At 34.3% G+C, this 11925-nt stretch overlaps 2 protein-coding genes across 2 annotated transcripts; both read right to left on the bottom strand.

Moving 5' to 3' along the window:
* Nucleotides 1–57: 57 nt before the first annotated feature.
* LOC121748197 (aspartyl protease AED3-like) lies at nucleotides 58–2984 on the bottom strand. The gene is made up of 3 exons (XM_042142427.1): nucleotides 2418–2984; nucleotides 872–1346; nucleotides 58–600 (listed from the first exon to the last, which is right to left on the bottom strand). Exons 1-3 carry the CDS (start codon nucleotides 2901–2903, stop codon nucleotides 242–244), a joined length of 1320 nt encoding a protein of 439 aa, XP_041998361.1. The 5' UTR covers nucleotides 2904–2984; the 3' UTR covers nucleotides 58–241.
* Nucleotides 2985–8436: 5452 nt separating this feature from the next.
* LOC121748198 (sigma factor binding protein 2, chloroplastic-like) lies at nucleotides 8437–9241 on the bottom strand. The gene has a single exon (XM_042142428.1). The coding sequence runs from the start codon at nucleotides 9098–9100 to the stop codon at nucleotides 8633–8635; it is 468 nt and encodes a 155-aa protein (XP_041998362.1). The 5' UTR covers nucleotides 9101–9241; the 3' UTR covers nucleotides 8437–8632.
* Between the last annotated feature and the right edge of the window lie 2684 nt (nucleotides 9242–11925).

Genomic DNA, 11925 nt, shown 5'->3' with positions numbered 1-11925 from the left:
TAAATCAGAACCAGAATTGCGGGTTTTCGATTTGGAACCGGAACAACTTTTCTTGAATTGAGGGAATTGCCAATCATCAGTCCATTTTCAACTCCAATTTACTAAAGTCTCCAAATTCAGTTATTTGGATTGTTACAGTCCAATATCTGCTTAAACATACAACTCCAAATTAAATTACACACAGCTAAAAAAGATACAAAATGTGATATATAATCACACACATCACTCTCTCTCCCTCACTCTAAGTGCATGACTCACGCGCAATGCCGAGCTTAGAGTTGGCAACATCGATGAGAACGCGGCGGTTCTGCTGCTGGAAGGAGGCGATGACGTTGAGGACGGAGTTGACCCCGGTGTCGGGGGCTGATGCCATGGCGAGGCAGGAGGTGGTGCCGGAGCTGCTGCGGATGAGGAAATTGTCCTGCGGGAGGCTCATGTTCAACCCCTGAAACATAAAGGTTATGGTAGGCACTGTGACTGGCACGGTGTAGCACGTGTCGAAGCCGCCAAGGGTTGACACGGTGGCATTTCCCATCTTCCGCTGGACCTCGTCTCTCACTGCCGTGTAGGCGGGCTTCACAAGTACGGTGAACACCGTGCCTATCAAGGAGATAATAATTCAGTTCGATTGGAAAGATGGATAAAAACAAATGATGATAAGAACACTGATAATTAATAGCTTCAACTCAAATTAGTTGCTATGTAAAAATGTATTAATAACTTAAAACTCAAATCAGTTGCTATATAAAAATGAATTAATCAATAGTCAATACTAGTTGCTATTTGTTAGCGACCGTTTAATAAATTATTGTGGCAGTCGCACCGTCTACACGGTGCGGATGCCACACGAGTTCCAACTCAGAAAACTAACCTGAATCGATAACGGTTCCGGCCCCAGTAGAGGGATCAAAGGCAAATGCAGTAGGTGGGATGTTGACAACTCTTCTTCCAACCCTAATTCCCATGAGACTGACATAATAGAAAGAGGATCTTCTTGGATTCTTGAGCAATGGAGTTGTTTGAATTCTTATGGGCTGGCTATTGGGCCCCAATCTCAAAGATCCACTAAAACTAGTGGATTTGTAGCCCGGCAAACAATATGAGAATATGGACTGGTAGAGGCTTGATGTTTGGGACATTAGCGATAACGGGCCTCGGCCCAGGCCCAATAGCCCTTGCGACGGGATTGACGTGCCTGTCGCCTTCGTGATGCACCCGAAGGTGTAGCCAGGGATGGAGTCTGTCGCGAGTGTGATGTTATCCTGAGCCAGGGTGGCGGCAACGGTGGAGCCGCCGTAGGTAAGGTTGAAGCCGCAGGTGGCGCCACCGCAGCTTGGATTTGGGACCTTAAGTCATAGTGTAATTGTAGAGATTTAGTGAAAAACCATTGATTTAAGAGTAACTATATGATGTACTAGTATATATGGATGAGAGAAAAAAATACTACTCCGTAATTAAAAAGTGAATTTTGTTGGTTCACATAGTTAACTGATAAACGAACTCGAGGAACAACTTTTATCAAACTAAGAAAACATCTTGGTGTGTATTTAAATTAATAAGTTCTTATATCTTGGTTACCAACTTTCTTGGCATGTTTTCGCATGGTTTTGTTCCTTAATTAAATGTGAGGATCTACACAATCATGATATGGATGTCACTACTTGATTTCTTATTTCTAGATAAGTGACTTATAATGGATATCCAAGTAAGTGATGTGACAAACAATTATTGGACCTAATATAGACAAAAGAAAATGTAGAAAATATAATATATCTCCAAAGTAGCTAATATGCTTGAAATTCAAATCAAAACTCTTATATAGAATCATCAAACACGAAACTTGACATGATATGTAATGAAAAAACTTGACATGATATGATGTTATTGGTCGGTCATATGCAAAAAAGTGGTGGAGTGTGATGGCATGGGTTAGGCGGGAATAATCGACCGACCCCATCTTCAGACCATAAGAGCTCATAAATTCCATTAAATTTGACATTTAGAAACAATTTGAAAAAATCCCATTATATTGAATCTAGTACTTACTTTTTAAAAAATTATATCCAATTTCTCTAGTAGTAGTTGAAATCAATGTAAGATTATTGATGAAAGCAATATGGTTCACGGGTGACACTGCACTTCCACAAATGGACAACAGAGAATACTCACACTATATACAGTAGCAACCACGTGAAGAGAAAGAGACGTGAGATCCACTTTGGTAAATTAATCTAAAGTATATATTTTTTAATTTTTTAAAAATACTATTCTTTAATCTACATCCAAGTAAGTAGTGAAAGTTAAATTAATCTAAATCATATATTTTTCTTTTACTTATATCAATTTTACATTAAAATTTGTATAACCACAAAAAAACAATCACGAGCATAAAGACCAAGCCAAGCCTCCGTACATACCTGAGCGCACTGAGCCGCGCCGCAGCTCACGGGCTTGAACGAGGCCGACGCGGCCGGGCTAAAACCCACCGCGACGGACGAGCATCCGACGCAGCCGGTGCAGGGGACCCAGGCGGCGTCGTTGCTGGTGTCGACGGCCATGAGCAGCGTCTGCGCGGGGGTGCCGATGGCGGCGCGGACAATGTAGGTAGGGTTCTGCGTGACCGCCCTGCCGGAGGCGATGGGGGCGATCCTCTTCCCCGAGGTAGCGGCGAGGAGGGTGGAGAGGAATTGGAGGCGGGCGGCGTCGTTGGACTGCATTCGGAGGACGGAGTCCTGCCAGGAGAGGGCGGTTTTGGGGCGGAAGGGAGAGCATGGGCTGTTGGCGTGGAGGAGCTGGAGGGTGGAGGAGTCTAGGGGGGGTGGTGCATGGCAGCTGAGGGCATGGGAATGGGATAGAGAGAGAATGAGGGTTACTAGTGGGAAGAAGAGAGTGGGAGTGCCCATTTTTGGGTTTGGGTGGAGATTGGTGATTGGGTGTGGTTTATTATTTATAGATCATCAAGTGAAGGATTGTTAGTTGAAGTGTGTGTTTTTGGGCATCTAAGTTAGAATCATAAAGTTTGGTCCTCAATTTTGTTGTTTTATACTAATTCTAAATAAGAAAAATTTTGAGTAACACATTACTCATATATACTCCCTCCGTCCCATTAAATATGCAACATTTGCTTTTCGGCACATGATTTTATGTAGTGTTGTTTTGTGAGTTAATGAAGAGAGAGTAAAGTAAGAGAGAAGAAAAAGTAGAGAGAGTATTGTTTCCATTTTTAGAAACGTTTCATTTTTAATGGGACAGACCAAAAAGGAAAACGTTTCATTTCTAATGGGACAGAGGGAGTATATACTACTACTACTAATAATGTGGAATATCCCACAGTCGACTAACGGTACTTCCACTAAATGTTTTCTTTACTCTGACAATTATACATTAAAATTTGTGTTGTTTCAATGTGCTATTTTTATGAGACAAGGGAATATACCATGATATTGATATTTTTCTAAATTGTTTCATTGATTAAGATTCGAAGGGACATTATGTAGTAAGAATTAGAAACCAAAATACTTTAGTCTAATTTTATATATTTAATATTTTTCATACCAAAGTTAATTGGTTTTATGGGTGATAATACCAATTTGCAAAAAATAATGGATTTCAATTTCCAAATCATACATATTTTTTCTTTAGTCAATGGGATAATTGAGAAATATGTCACATAATTGGCTTTTTTGTATGAATAATCAAGCATGGTGATTTTTCCGGCAATTTTGCTTAAATATATTCAGAGTAATTAGGGAGGTAGTATAAAAAAAAGTTTGTTAGCTTTATTCTATGGAGTATTTTTAATATTTATTAGTTCCATATCAATTTTTTTTCAATTTATCGATTCGCGACCCTAACTTTTGGACTCGAGTATCTTGAATTTTTATCAATCATTTTTTAACGTACCTGGAAAATAGAAATTAAATGCGAAATGTAAATATCTTTATACACAACTTATTCTTCAAAGTAAAATAACAAATGACCGATTGACATGTCATGATTGTTAAATTAATGCTTGAATATAGTTGAAAAGCTACACTAGAATTGATTTCTCTATTCTTTTGTACAAGGCTAGGTCTAGAGAGTTGATAAGTGGTAGCTTAAAAGAGGAAACTAATAAATTCTATTCACTTTTGTCATGTTCTCAACTTGTGATTTTTATTGCTTATTTAGAATATAGAACTGTGGATCGGTAGGTGGCTGTGTAGGCACATGTTACGATTGTGATTTCCATACTTTTGTGAGGAATTAATAAATTTTAATTTAAGATATTCGGTAATTTTGTTTTATTTGCAAATTGGAGATTCAACATAAGAAACAATTAATAAATATAGTTCTAGTGGCTAATAGTATAATAATAGTACTATATTGTATGCGATCCAGTGAGAAATTCATGATGGTTTTATGTGGAGAGCTATCAATTTCAAGATCTTCGATGCAAGAATATTCGAGTGGAAGAATAATAATACAATTGCTCTCCCACTAGAGATAACACACCCATGTAATATAACCTATGACGGTACACTTGTAATTAGTTCATATTTGAGTTGTTTTTCACTGCTAGCTCACTATCTTTTTAGCTTATACTAGTACATTTTATATTACATCTGTTTTAGGATTAGGAGTCGATCGAACCATTGTTGGCTCGTGTAGGTCACAAAACTCAATTAAATTCAATCTTTTGAGTTGTCGTCGATCTCACGGTGCGCGCGATAACTCTACATTTAGCCACTAGGGTTGGGATCTATTTTTATTCTTTGTCTGTCATTACCTATAACAGTCGCCACATGGCTTGAAATCACGAGTTTCATTCTCTGAATCCATTTTCAGCATCGCACATGTAATTGGTCATACAACTCAAAAAGTGTCGGTCTATGTGGATATTATTTGATACCAGACTGTAGTCCATTTAGTTTTGTTGTATAATAATAGCAGTTGAGTGGTTCATATTGGTCCAATATACATAAAAAAGAGAGACAAGGAGGTGTGATCACTTTTCTTATTAAATTCAGTGAACAGCTCTATTAGTTGTACATTTTGTTTCCTTCCTTGTGTTAGTGTGTCGCAGAGAATGTGGATTTGGATTTTTAGGATGTAGACATGTATAATAAATTTTATTTATAAGGGCCAAGTACAAAGGTTATGCAGAGAGTCCAATGGAACACATGCATATAGTATGAGATTTGCAAGAGGGAATATACACCAATGTGATTAAATAATTTAGAAAATTTAAATAAATAAAAGGGTGTGTTTCGGAGTGTCATCGACCCTCGAGTCTTGTGTGTGTGCGTGTGCGTGTGCGTGCCCGTGTGAGATAAAGATAGAGAATAATTATTATCGATGGAATGATATGGTAATTCGATTATAAGCCACTTATAAAGTACAACTAATGCTTCCCAAACATTATTTTTTTAGATTGTCGCAAAAAACATGAAATTTTGTCGTACACAAATTTTGTGGCAAAAATCATGAAATTTTGTTTTACACAAATTCTCAATTGATTTTGTGAACCTTTATTTGAGAAGACGTGCGCTTGTGCCCGCCAGCAATTTTTAACGAAGGCCCAGATTAGAAGGCTCAAATATTAATTAAATAGGCTCAATAATAATCGCATAGGCCCAAATGTAATCCTATACATATGTTCAAATATAAAATCAGCCCTTAAAATATGTTCTCTTATTTTACATGTGTGTTTCATTTGAATTTTAGTACTACTACTATTTAGGACGACGCCCATGCAAAATAGAGCAACGAAAAGATTGTTCAATTTCTCTCTCCTTCCATCTTAAATACCATCCCTTTCTAATTTAAGATTTTACTATCATTTTGGCAAAGTATTTTAAGATTATAAGGTGGAGTATATGTTAATTTTAATTTCTAAAATTAATTAGAAATTTTAAATATAATACAAATAAAATCTAAAATGATTTTAATTCTAAATTGAGAAGCCATATATATATATATGTGCCAATTCAATAATATACAAATTTATGAATTTCACTCAAGGGGAGTGATCAATTGCTAATTAATTAGCAAATCACAAATTAAGACCAAATCTTAATCATTAGATTAAGAGGAGATCTAGTGGTTGAAATAATGTCTCATGGATTATATTTTAAATTAAAAAAATTATTAAATAAATTTAGAGGGTATTCATGTTAATTCTCTCTAATCAAAATCATCTTAAAACTTTAAATTTACGTAACTTTCTTAATTTAAATTATTTTTTCCAAAAATATATCAAATTAAAGATAATTTTATAAGGATTCCAACTAGATCTCAATTGCATATATTCCGACGATGTTCGGGTGATGAAATTTGATAAATTATATTTCAATTTTCGTACATGTTGATGTGTAATTTTCGAGCTTTTATATTAATGGATTATTAACACACAAGTTTAATAAAATAGCTCTAATATTACAATCTATCTGCAAGAGTACAGAGTCGACTGTAGTACTTCGAGTGTCGAACCACAGGGAGGCGTAGGTTATTTAACAAGAATTGACAAAATTAATAAACTAAATTTACAAACTAAGGTACGAAAATGGAGAAAGATGTCACTCAAAGTTGCTCACGAGGCTTGTATTATTCTACACCTTTAACAATGAAACATACGAAGGGATTAAAACATCAACCTAATCGCGTGCACTGAACATGTTTGCGACGTATAATTCACAGTCAGCTGAACACTTGTTCCATGAATTAATTTTCAATGATATTAAATTCCTGCGGAAGCGCGGGAATAAAAGATCATCTACTATAGTCACCTACTTAATCCACTATCAAATTATCCTCTGAACAATTCTAATCTGATAGCAATCCAACAATCAATCATTCCTAAACTATGTTAAAGAGACAATAGCAGAGGAATTAACATCACTACGTTATTAGCCAAAAACATAGTGAATAAATATTGAGCACATTGTTGGACAAAACATATGAAATCAATGGTGTGAAAACATCCATACAAGCCTAGATTACAACTTGGAGCAACAAAGGAAGCTTAGCCTAAACACATGGTGAATTTGCAATAAAAACCGTAGGATTCAAGCTCTTGATGAGTGGAGTTGGGATTTGGAGTCGGATCGTCGGAGAGTAGGCCAGACCTTTCTCCTCTCTTCTTTCTCACTTTCTCTCCTTTCTCTTTCCAGCCGTCAACTCCCTCTCTCCAATCCCCTGACCCGTTTTTTCTGCAGCCTTTTTCTTATTTAATTCCTCAAAAACTCCCGAGAGAAAACTGCCAAAATGCAGTTAAAGCACCAAACGCCCGACCGGGCAGAATTAAAAGAGAAATTCGCCCGACCGGGCGAATAATCTGTACTCCTCATGCGTAATGACAATTGCCCGACCGGGCGTTTTTGCATCTTGGAATCGCCCGATCGAGCGAAGAATCTGACCTCCGCATGCATGCCTTCCTTCATTCTTTTCACCATCCGAGCTTCGTTCCTACACCATAAACATACTTTTGCAAGCATCAAACTATATAAATCATGTAAAGTTAGGGAAATAAAAATGTATAATTTGATTCACATCAAATGTTGATAAACAGATTTTATTAACAAATGCAAAAAAAAACTCAATACAATGTAGGTAAAATATCAATAAAAATGTGTTGATATTTTCTTGTACTTGTGTTGATATTCTCATGTCATATTATTGATATTTGTAATACACTATGTTGATATAAAAAAAACACCCACGAAAATTATCATATGATAACATAATGACGATATTACCCTTTTGTTGATATTTTGTCTACTATTTATTGATATTTTTATTATTCAATCTCAGCCTTTGATTTTTGGATCAAAGGGTCCAAATTCAGTCTCAATTTGGGATTAAGGTGATAAACTCAGTAGAAGACGACCCTTTCACTCAATTACTCATTCATCCCTAAAAAATATGAACATTTGGTTCGACACGAGTTTTAATATATAATCAGTAAAATAAGAGAAATAGAAAAAAATATTATTAATGGAGAATGAGTCTCAGCTCATTAAAGAAAAAATAATTTCCAAATTAAAAAAATTATATTTTTCGGAAACTTACTTAAAAAGAAATACTACTTCTTTCATAACTCATACTCCCTCAGTCCCAACTAAGTTGAGACATAACTTTAGAGCATAGACATTAAGATATTGTGTTGAAAAGTAGGAGAGCGGAATAAAGTAGGAAAGATAAAGAGAGAGTAAAGTAGATGATTGAATAAATTAAAAGTGATTGGATGTTTTGTTTTTTGTTAAAAACAAAAATGACTCAACTTAATTCCATAAAAGAATACGACTCAACTTAGTTGGAACGGAGGGAGTATTCATTTATTTTAAAAATTGATTGATATATACGATTACGTGTTGTGTTACCACACTTTGATAAGATATCATAAACATTGCTTTCGGTTGTAATATGGAGAAAAAGAAGAAAACGAAAAGCAACCAATGATTGAAAATTTTTGATTCTTGATAAATTTAACTAGAGAAATAAGATACTATCATTCATGTCTCAACACAAAAACACCTAATCTCATCTGCTCTATCCATAAATATAATAAATAAATACATACTAAGAAATATGCCTCTACAACGTTCTATAAACATAGTATGATACAAGACTTTTAATAACAACACTTAAAAATTTAATTCCACGTCAATTCATCAAAGCTTCCAAGAACATCAAGCTGCAAAGGGTCATAAAACGAATTGGACGAAAATGCCCCTTGAAGTTGCTCACTCATTTGTGAAGTGAACACACTAATGTCCATCTGCCCTTGAAATGAGTCTGAGCTAGTAGGGGTATCTTCGGTAGATACCGACGAATTAGTCCGGTATTGGTCGTCGCTCGTCTCCTTCGCACGAGATTGATCGTCACAGTCAATCTCGTGATAGAAGTCTTTGGCTAGATAGTCCGAGTTTTCGTCCATGTATTGCGACACGTCAGAATTTTTACCCGTGAGTTCTTGCACGAGCGACCTAAATCTCGAGGCGCTCGTCTTGACCTTCATGGGGCTAGAAATGTACACCACTTTGAGTGGATCACTCTTCTTTCTCTTGCCTTTGTAGCTTTTTTTGAGACTCTTCACCAATCTTGGATCACCGCCGTTCATTTCTTATAGGGGAATTAAATTTTTGGGACTAGTTTTAATTTGATGGTGTTGGGATAAAGATTTTATTAAGTGTTATGTGGGATTAATGGGTGGTGTATATATAGGTATGTTGCTCTGTGTGGATGTGAAAAATGCAATCCACAAAAAGGGTGTTTCTTGGAAGGTGAGATGAAGAAAGTGGGAAATAAAATTGGATTGATTAGGAGATATGAAAGTTGGAGGAAAAGGGGAATAAAATAGAAGTTTCTGTGTGTATATGTATTTTATTTGATTTCATTAATAAGTGAATTGATAAATATCTATTATACGAATTGTAAAGATAAAAATTTACAAACTTGTCAGATTTTGCATGTGGTAATTCACAAGATCTTAGTAGTAAACTAGCCTTATTTTTTGGAACAAATTATTATCACATTTTTATGTAAATAAATCTATTTTTATCTATAAATCTTAACCACAAATATTCTTAGTACTCTCTACTTCCCTATAAAATACTCTTAGGAACTTTTAAAACTTTACGGGATTTAATAAAAAATCGATAAAATAAGAGAAAGATAAAAAGAAAAGTGTGTTAGTGGAAAATGAGTCTCGTCTTATTAGAGAGAACGAAATTGCTTACAAGTGAAACGGACCCAAAAAAAAGAGATTCTACTTTTAGAGAATGGAGTGAGTGACATATTATTCAAGAGAATTAAGAACCAAACAACACTTCAAGCCAAAAAATAGCTAATTTTATTTAGCAAAATGGATATCTTACTGCATTACTTGAATCAATTTTTTAAAAAAATATTTATAGTTTTTGACATTGAAAGGGCAAACTTGGCTTAGTTGTACATGTTTTTTCAGTAATTAAAATGACTGATATAGTTTCTTACTTAGTTGATTATCGTTCTTAGTCTCAGACGTATTGTTGTAGGAAAAAACTAATTAAGCTATTCAAATAATTAGGTGTATTTGCGAGCACATACTCTATTACGCAAGGGGCTTTAAGTTCCTATCATTCTTTTTTTTTTAATTGTTATTTTTGCTTTTATAGAAATGTTCAAATTTCTTCAATTTTTTATGTAAAACCTTATATCAACGATCTAAATTATATTAAAAAATAATTTGGAATTAAATTTTGAAAACGTAATTTCTAGTATATGATTTTTTTATGCGTCCATATGTTGTGATAAAGATAGAGTCTTAGGTGATTATGAAAAAAATTAATGGATCCGTTGTAAACACGTGAGGTGATATAATTGGCAGGATATGATAGAGAAGTCTTTGGAAATATATATGTGTAAATACAAGGTATGTGGAATTTAAATTGATTATTTAATGGATTTTTTTTCTTATATTATTAACTCGTCACTAGAAAATGGACATGTAGGGAAAGTTACCGTTTGTTATTGTGGAAAATCTCGATGGCTATTTTGATTGAAAAAAGGTGTTTGATTCGTGATTAATTAAATGCAGATTGACTAAATTAACAATATTTTGGGTCTACCATTTTATCTCATCCAATTTAAATTAATAGTACTCTGACGAATTATTTACTAATTAAAGCTGATCACGATGGAAATATTTAGTTTAAAATTTTAAATATATTCTAACTAGACATTGATAATTACTAATCCAGTTATTAGCATGTAATGGCTATTTTTGGAAGTGCACTTTGACTTTAAAAAATGACAACATAATACATGAATTTTTAATTTGTTTGAATTGCATCACGAGGTTAAAACCCCTCTTTATTAAAGCTAAACTCTCCTGAATTACAAGGTATGATCGTGGCATAAATCTTAATCCTAGGGTCGAGCCTCATTAAAAAATTAGCAAAAATCCAATAGGAAAAACACCAATTAAAAAAAGAATCGGTCTATTACAACAAAAATTACAAAAAAAGAACAAAGTTCTAACAAGCCTAATATTCGACCCGTGACCCTCTATGTCATTAATAATTATATAATTAAACTAATATCTACATCTAAACTCATGTCATATGTAAAATTTTCAATTTATTAGTAATTTGTTATAATTTTTAGATATCCTATGTATGAATTTATAAATGCTATGATCTTATGAATTTGGATTCGTAAAACGTCCCACATAAATAAATAGAACGATGGGCTGTTTTTCCAAATTAAATTACCTTCTTTTGAGGCTATCCCATATTTACTAATCATGTATGAATAAAAAATACTCCGTATTATTTACTGAAAAATAAAAATCTTAATGCCATATCGCTTGTATAATTGTGTGAAACTACATCAAATTAATCAATTCTAGACGACATTACTTTCTGCTAATTACTTCAAAAAAGAGTAGTAGGGTCAATTCCTTAGTCAAATAATGAGGTAATGCGTGACGCAGTTTTGTGAGGTGACGTCTATGGACCATGTGTGCCAATGTCTTTCTAGATAATGTAAATACAAACCCACGTCATCCACAATAGAGACGGATGTCTCGGCGGACACCCCAAAAACACCTCATGTCACGTCATAAGGACATCCCACAACACTGTCACGTCATAAGGACATTCCACTGCACAATAGCGGACATCCCTTAGGACAAACACAATAATAAAAATTCAACAAACCCACAAATTAACAATTAAGGAATTAAAATTTTGACACGAATACGGGAAAAATGCAACCATTTTATTTTTAAAAAAACATACATATTTAAATTAAAAAAATACATAGTTCACCAAAAAAAAAAAACTATCCAAAACCAAAAAATGATTCAAACAAAATACATGATATGTCTTGAATCTGTTTAGTTTGCCGCTAGCCGAACGGGGGTCTCGCTGTATATATAGAGTTTACAACGAGCCGTATATA

This window comes from Salvia splendens, chromosome 9, assembly GCF_004379255.2.
Source record: "Salvia splendens isolate huo1 chromosome 9, SspV2, whole genome shotgun sequence".
Taxonomy (NCBI): Eukaryota; Viridiplantae; Streptophyta; class Magnoliopsida; order Lamiales; family Lamiaceae; genus Salvia; species Salvia splendens.
Note: the sequence above shows the minus strand (reverse complement) of the source record. Positions and strands in the feature narration are given on the sequence as shown.

Bases quoted from the DNA above. Each gene is read 5' to 3' on its own strand.
- LOC121748197 (XM_042142427.1), bottom strand. From the start codon at position 2,903: ATGGGCACTCCCACTCTCTTCTTCCCACTAGTAACCCTCATTCTCTCT. The intron at 1,347-2,417 runs GTATGTACGGAG...CTATGACTTAAG, and splicing joins GCGCGGCTCAGTGCGCTCAG to GTCCCAAATCCAAGCTGCGG. The intron at 601-871 runs GTTAGTTTTCTG...TCTCCTTGATAG, and splicing joins CGGAACCGTTATCGATTCAG to GCACGGTGTTCACCGTACTT.
- LOC121748198 (XM_042142428.1), bottom strand. From the start codon at position 9,100: ATGAACGGCGGTGATCCAAGATTGGTGAAGAGTCTCAAAAAAAGCTAC.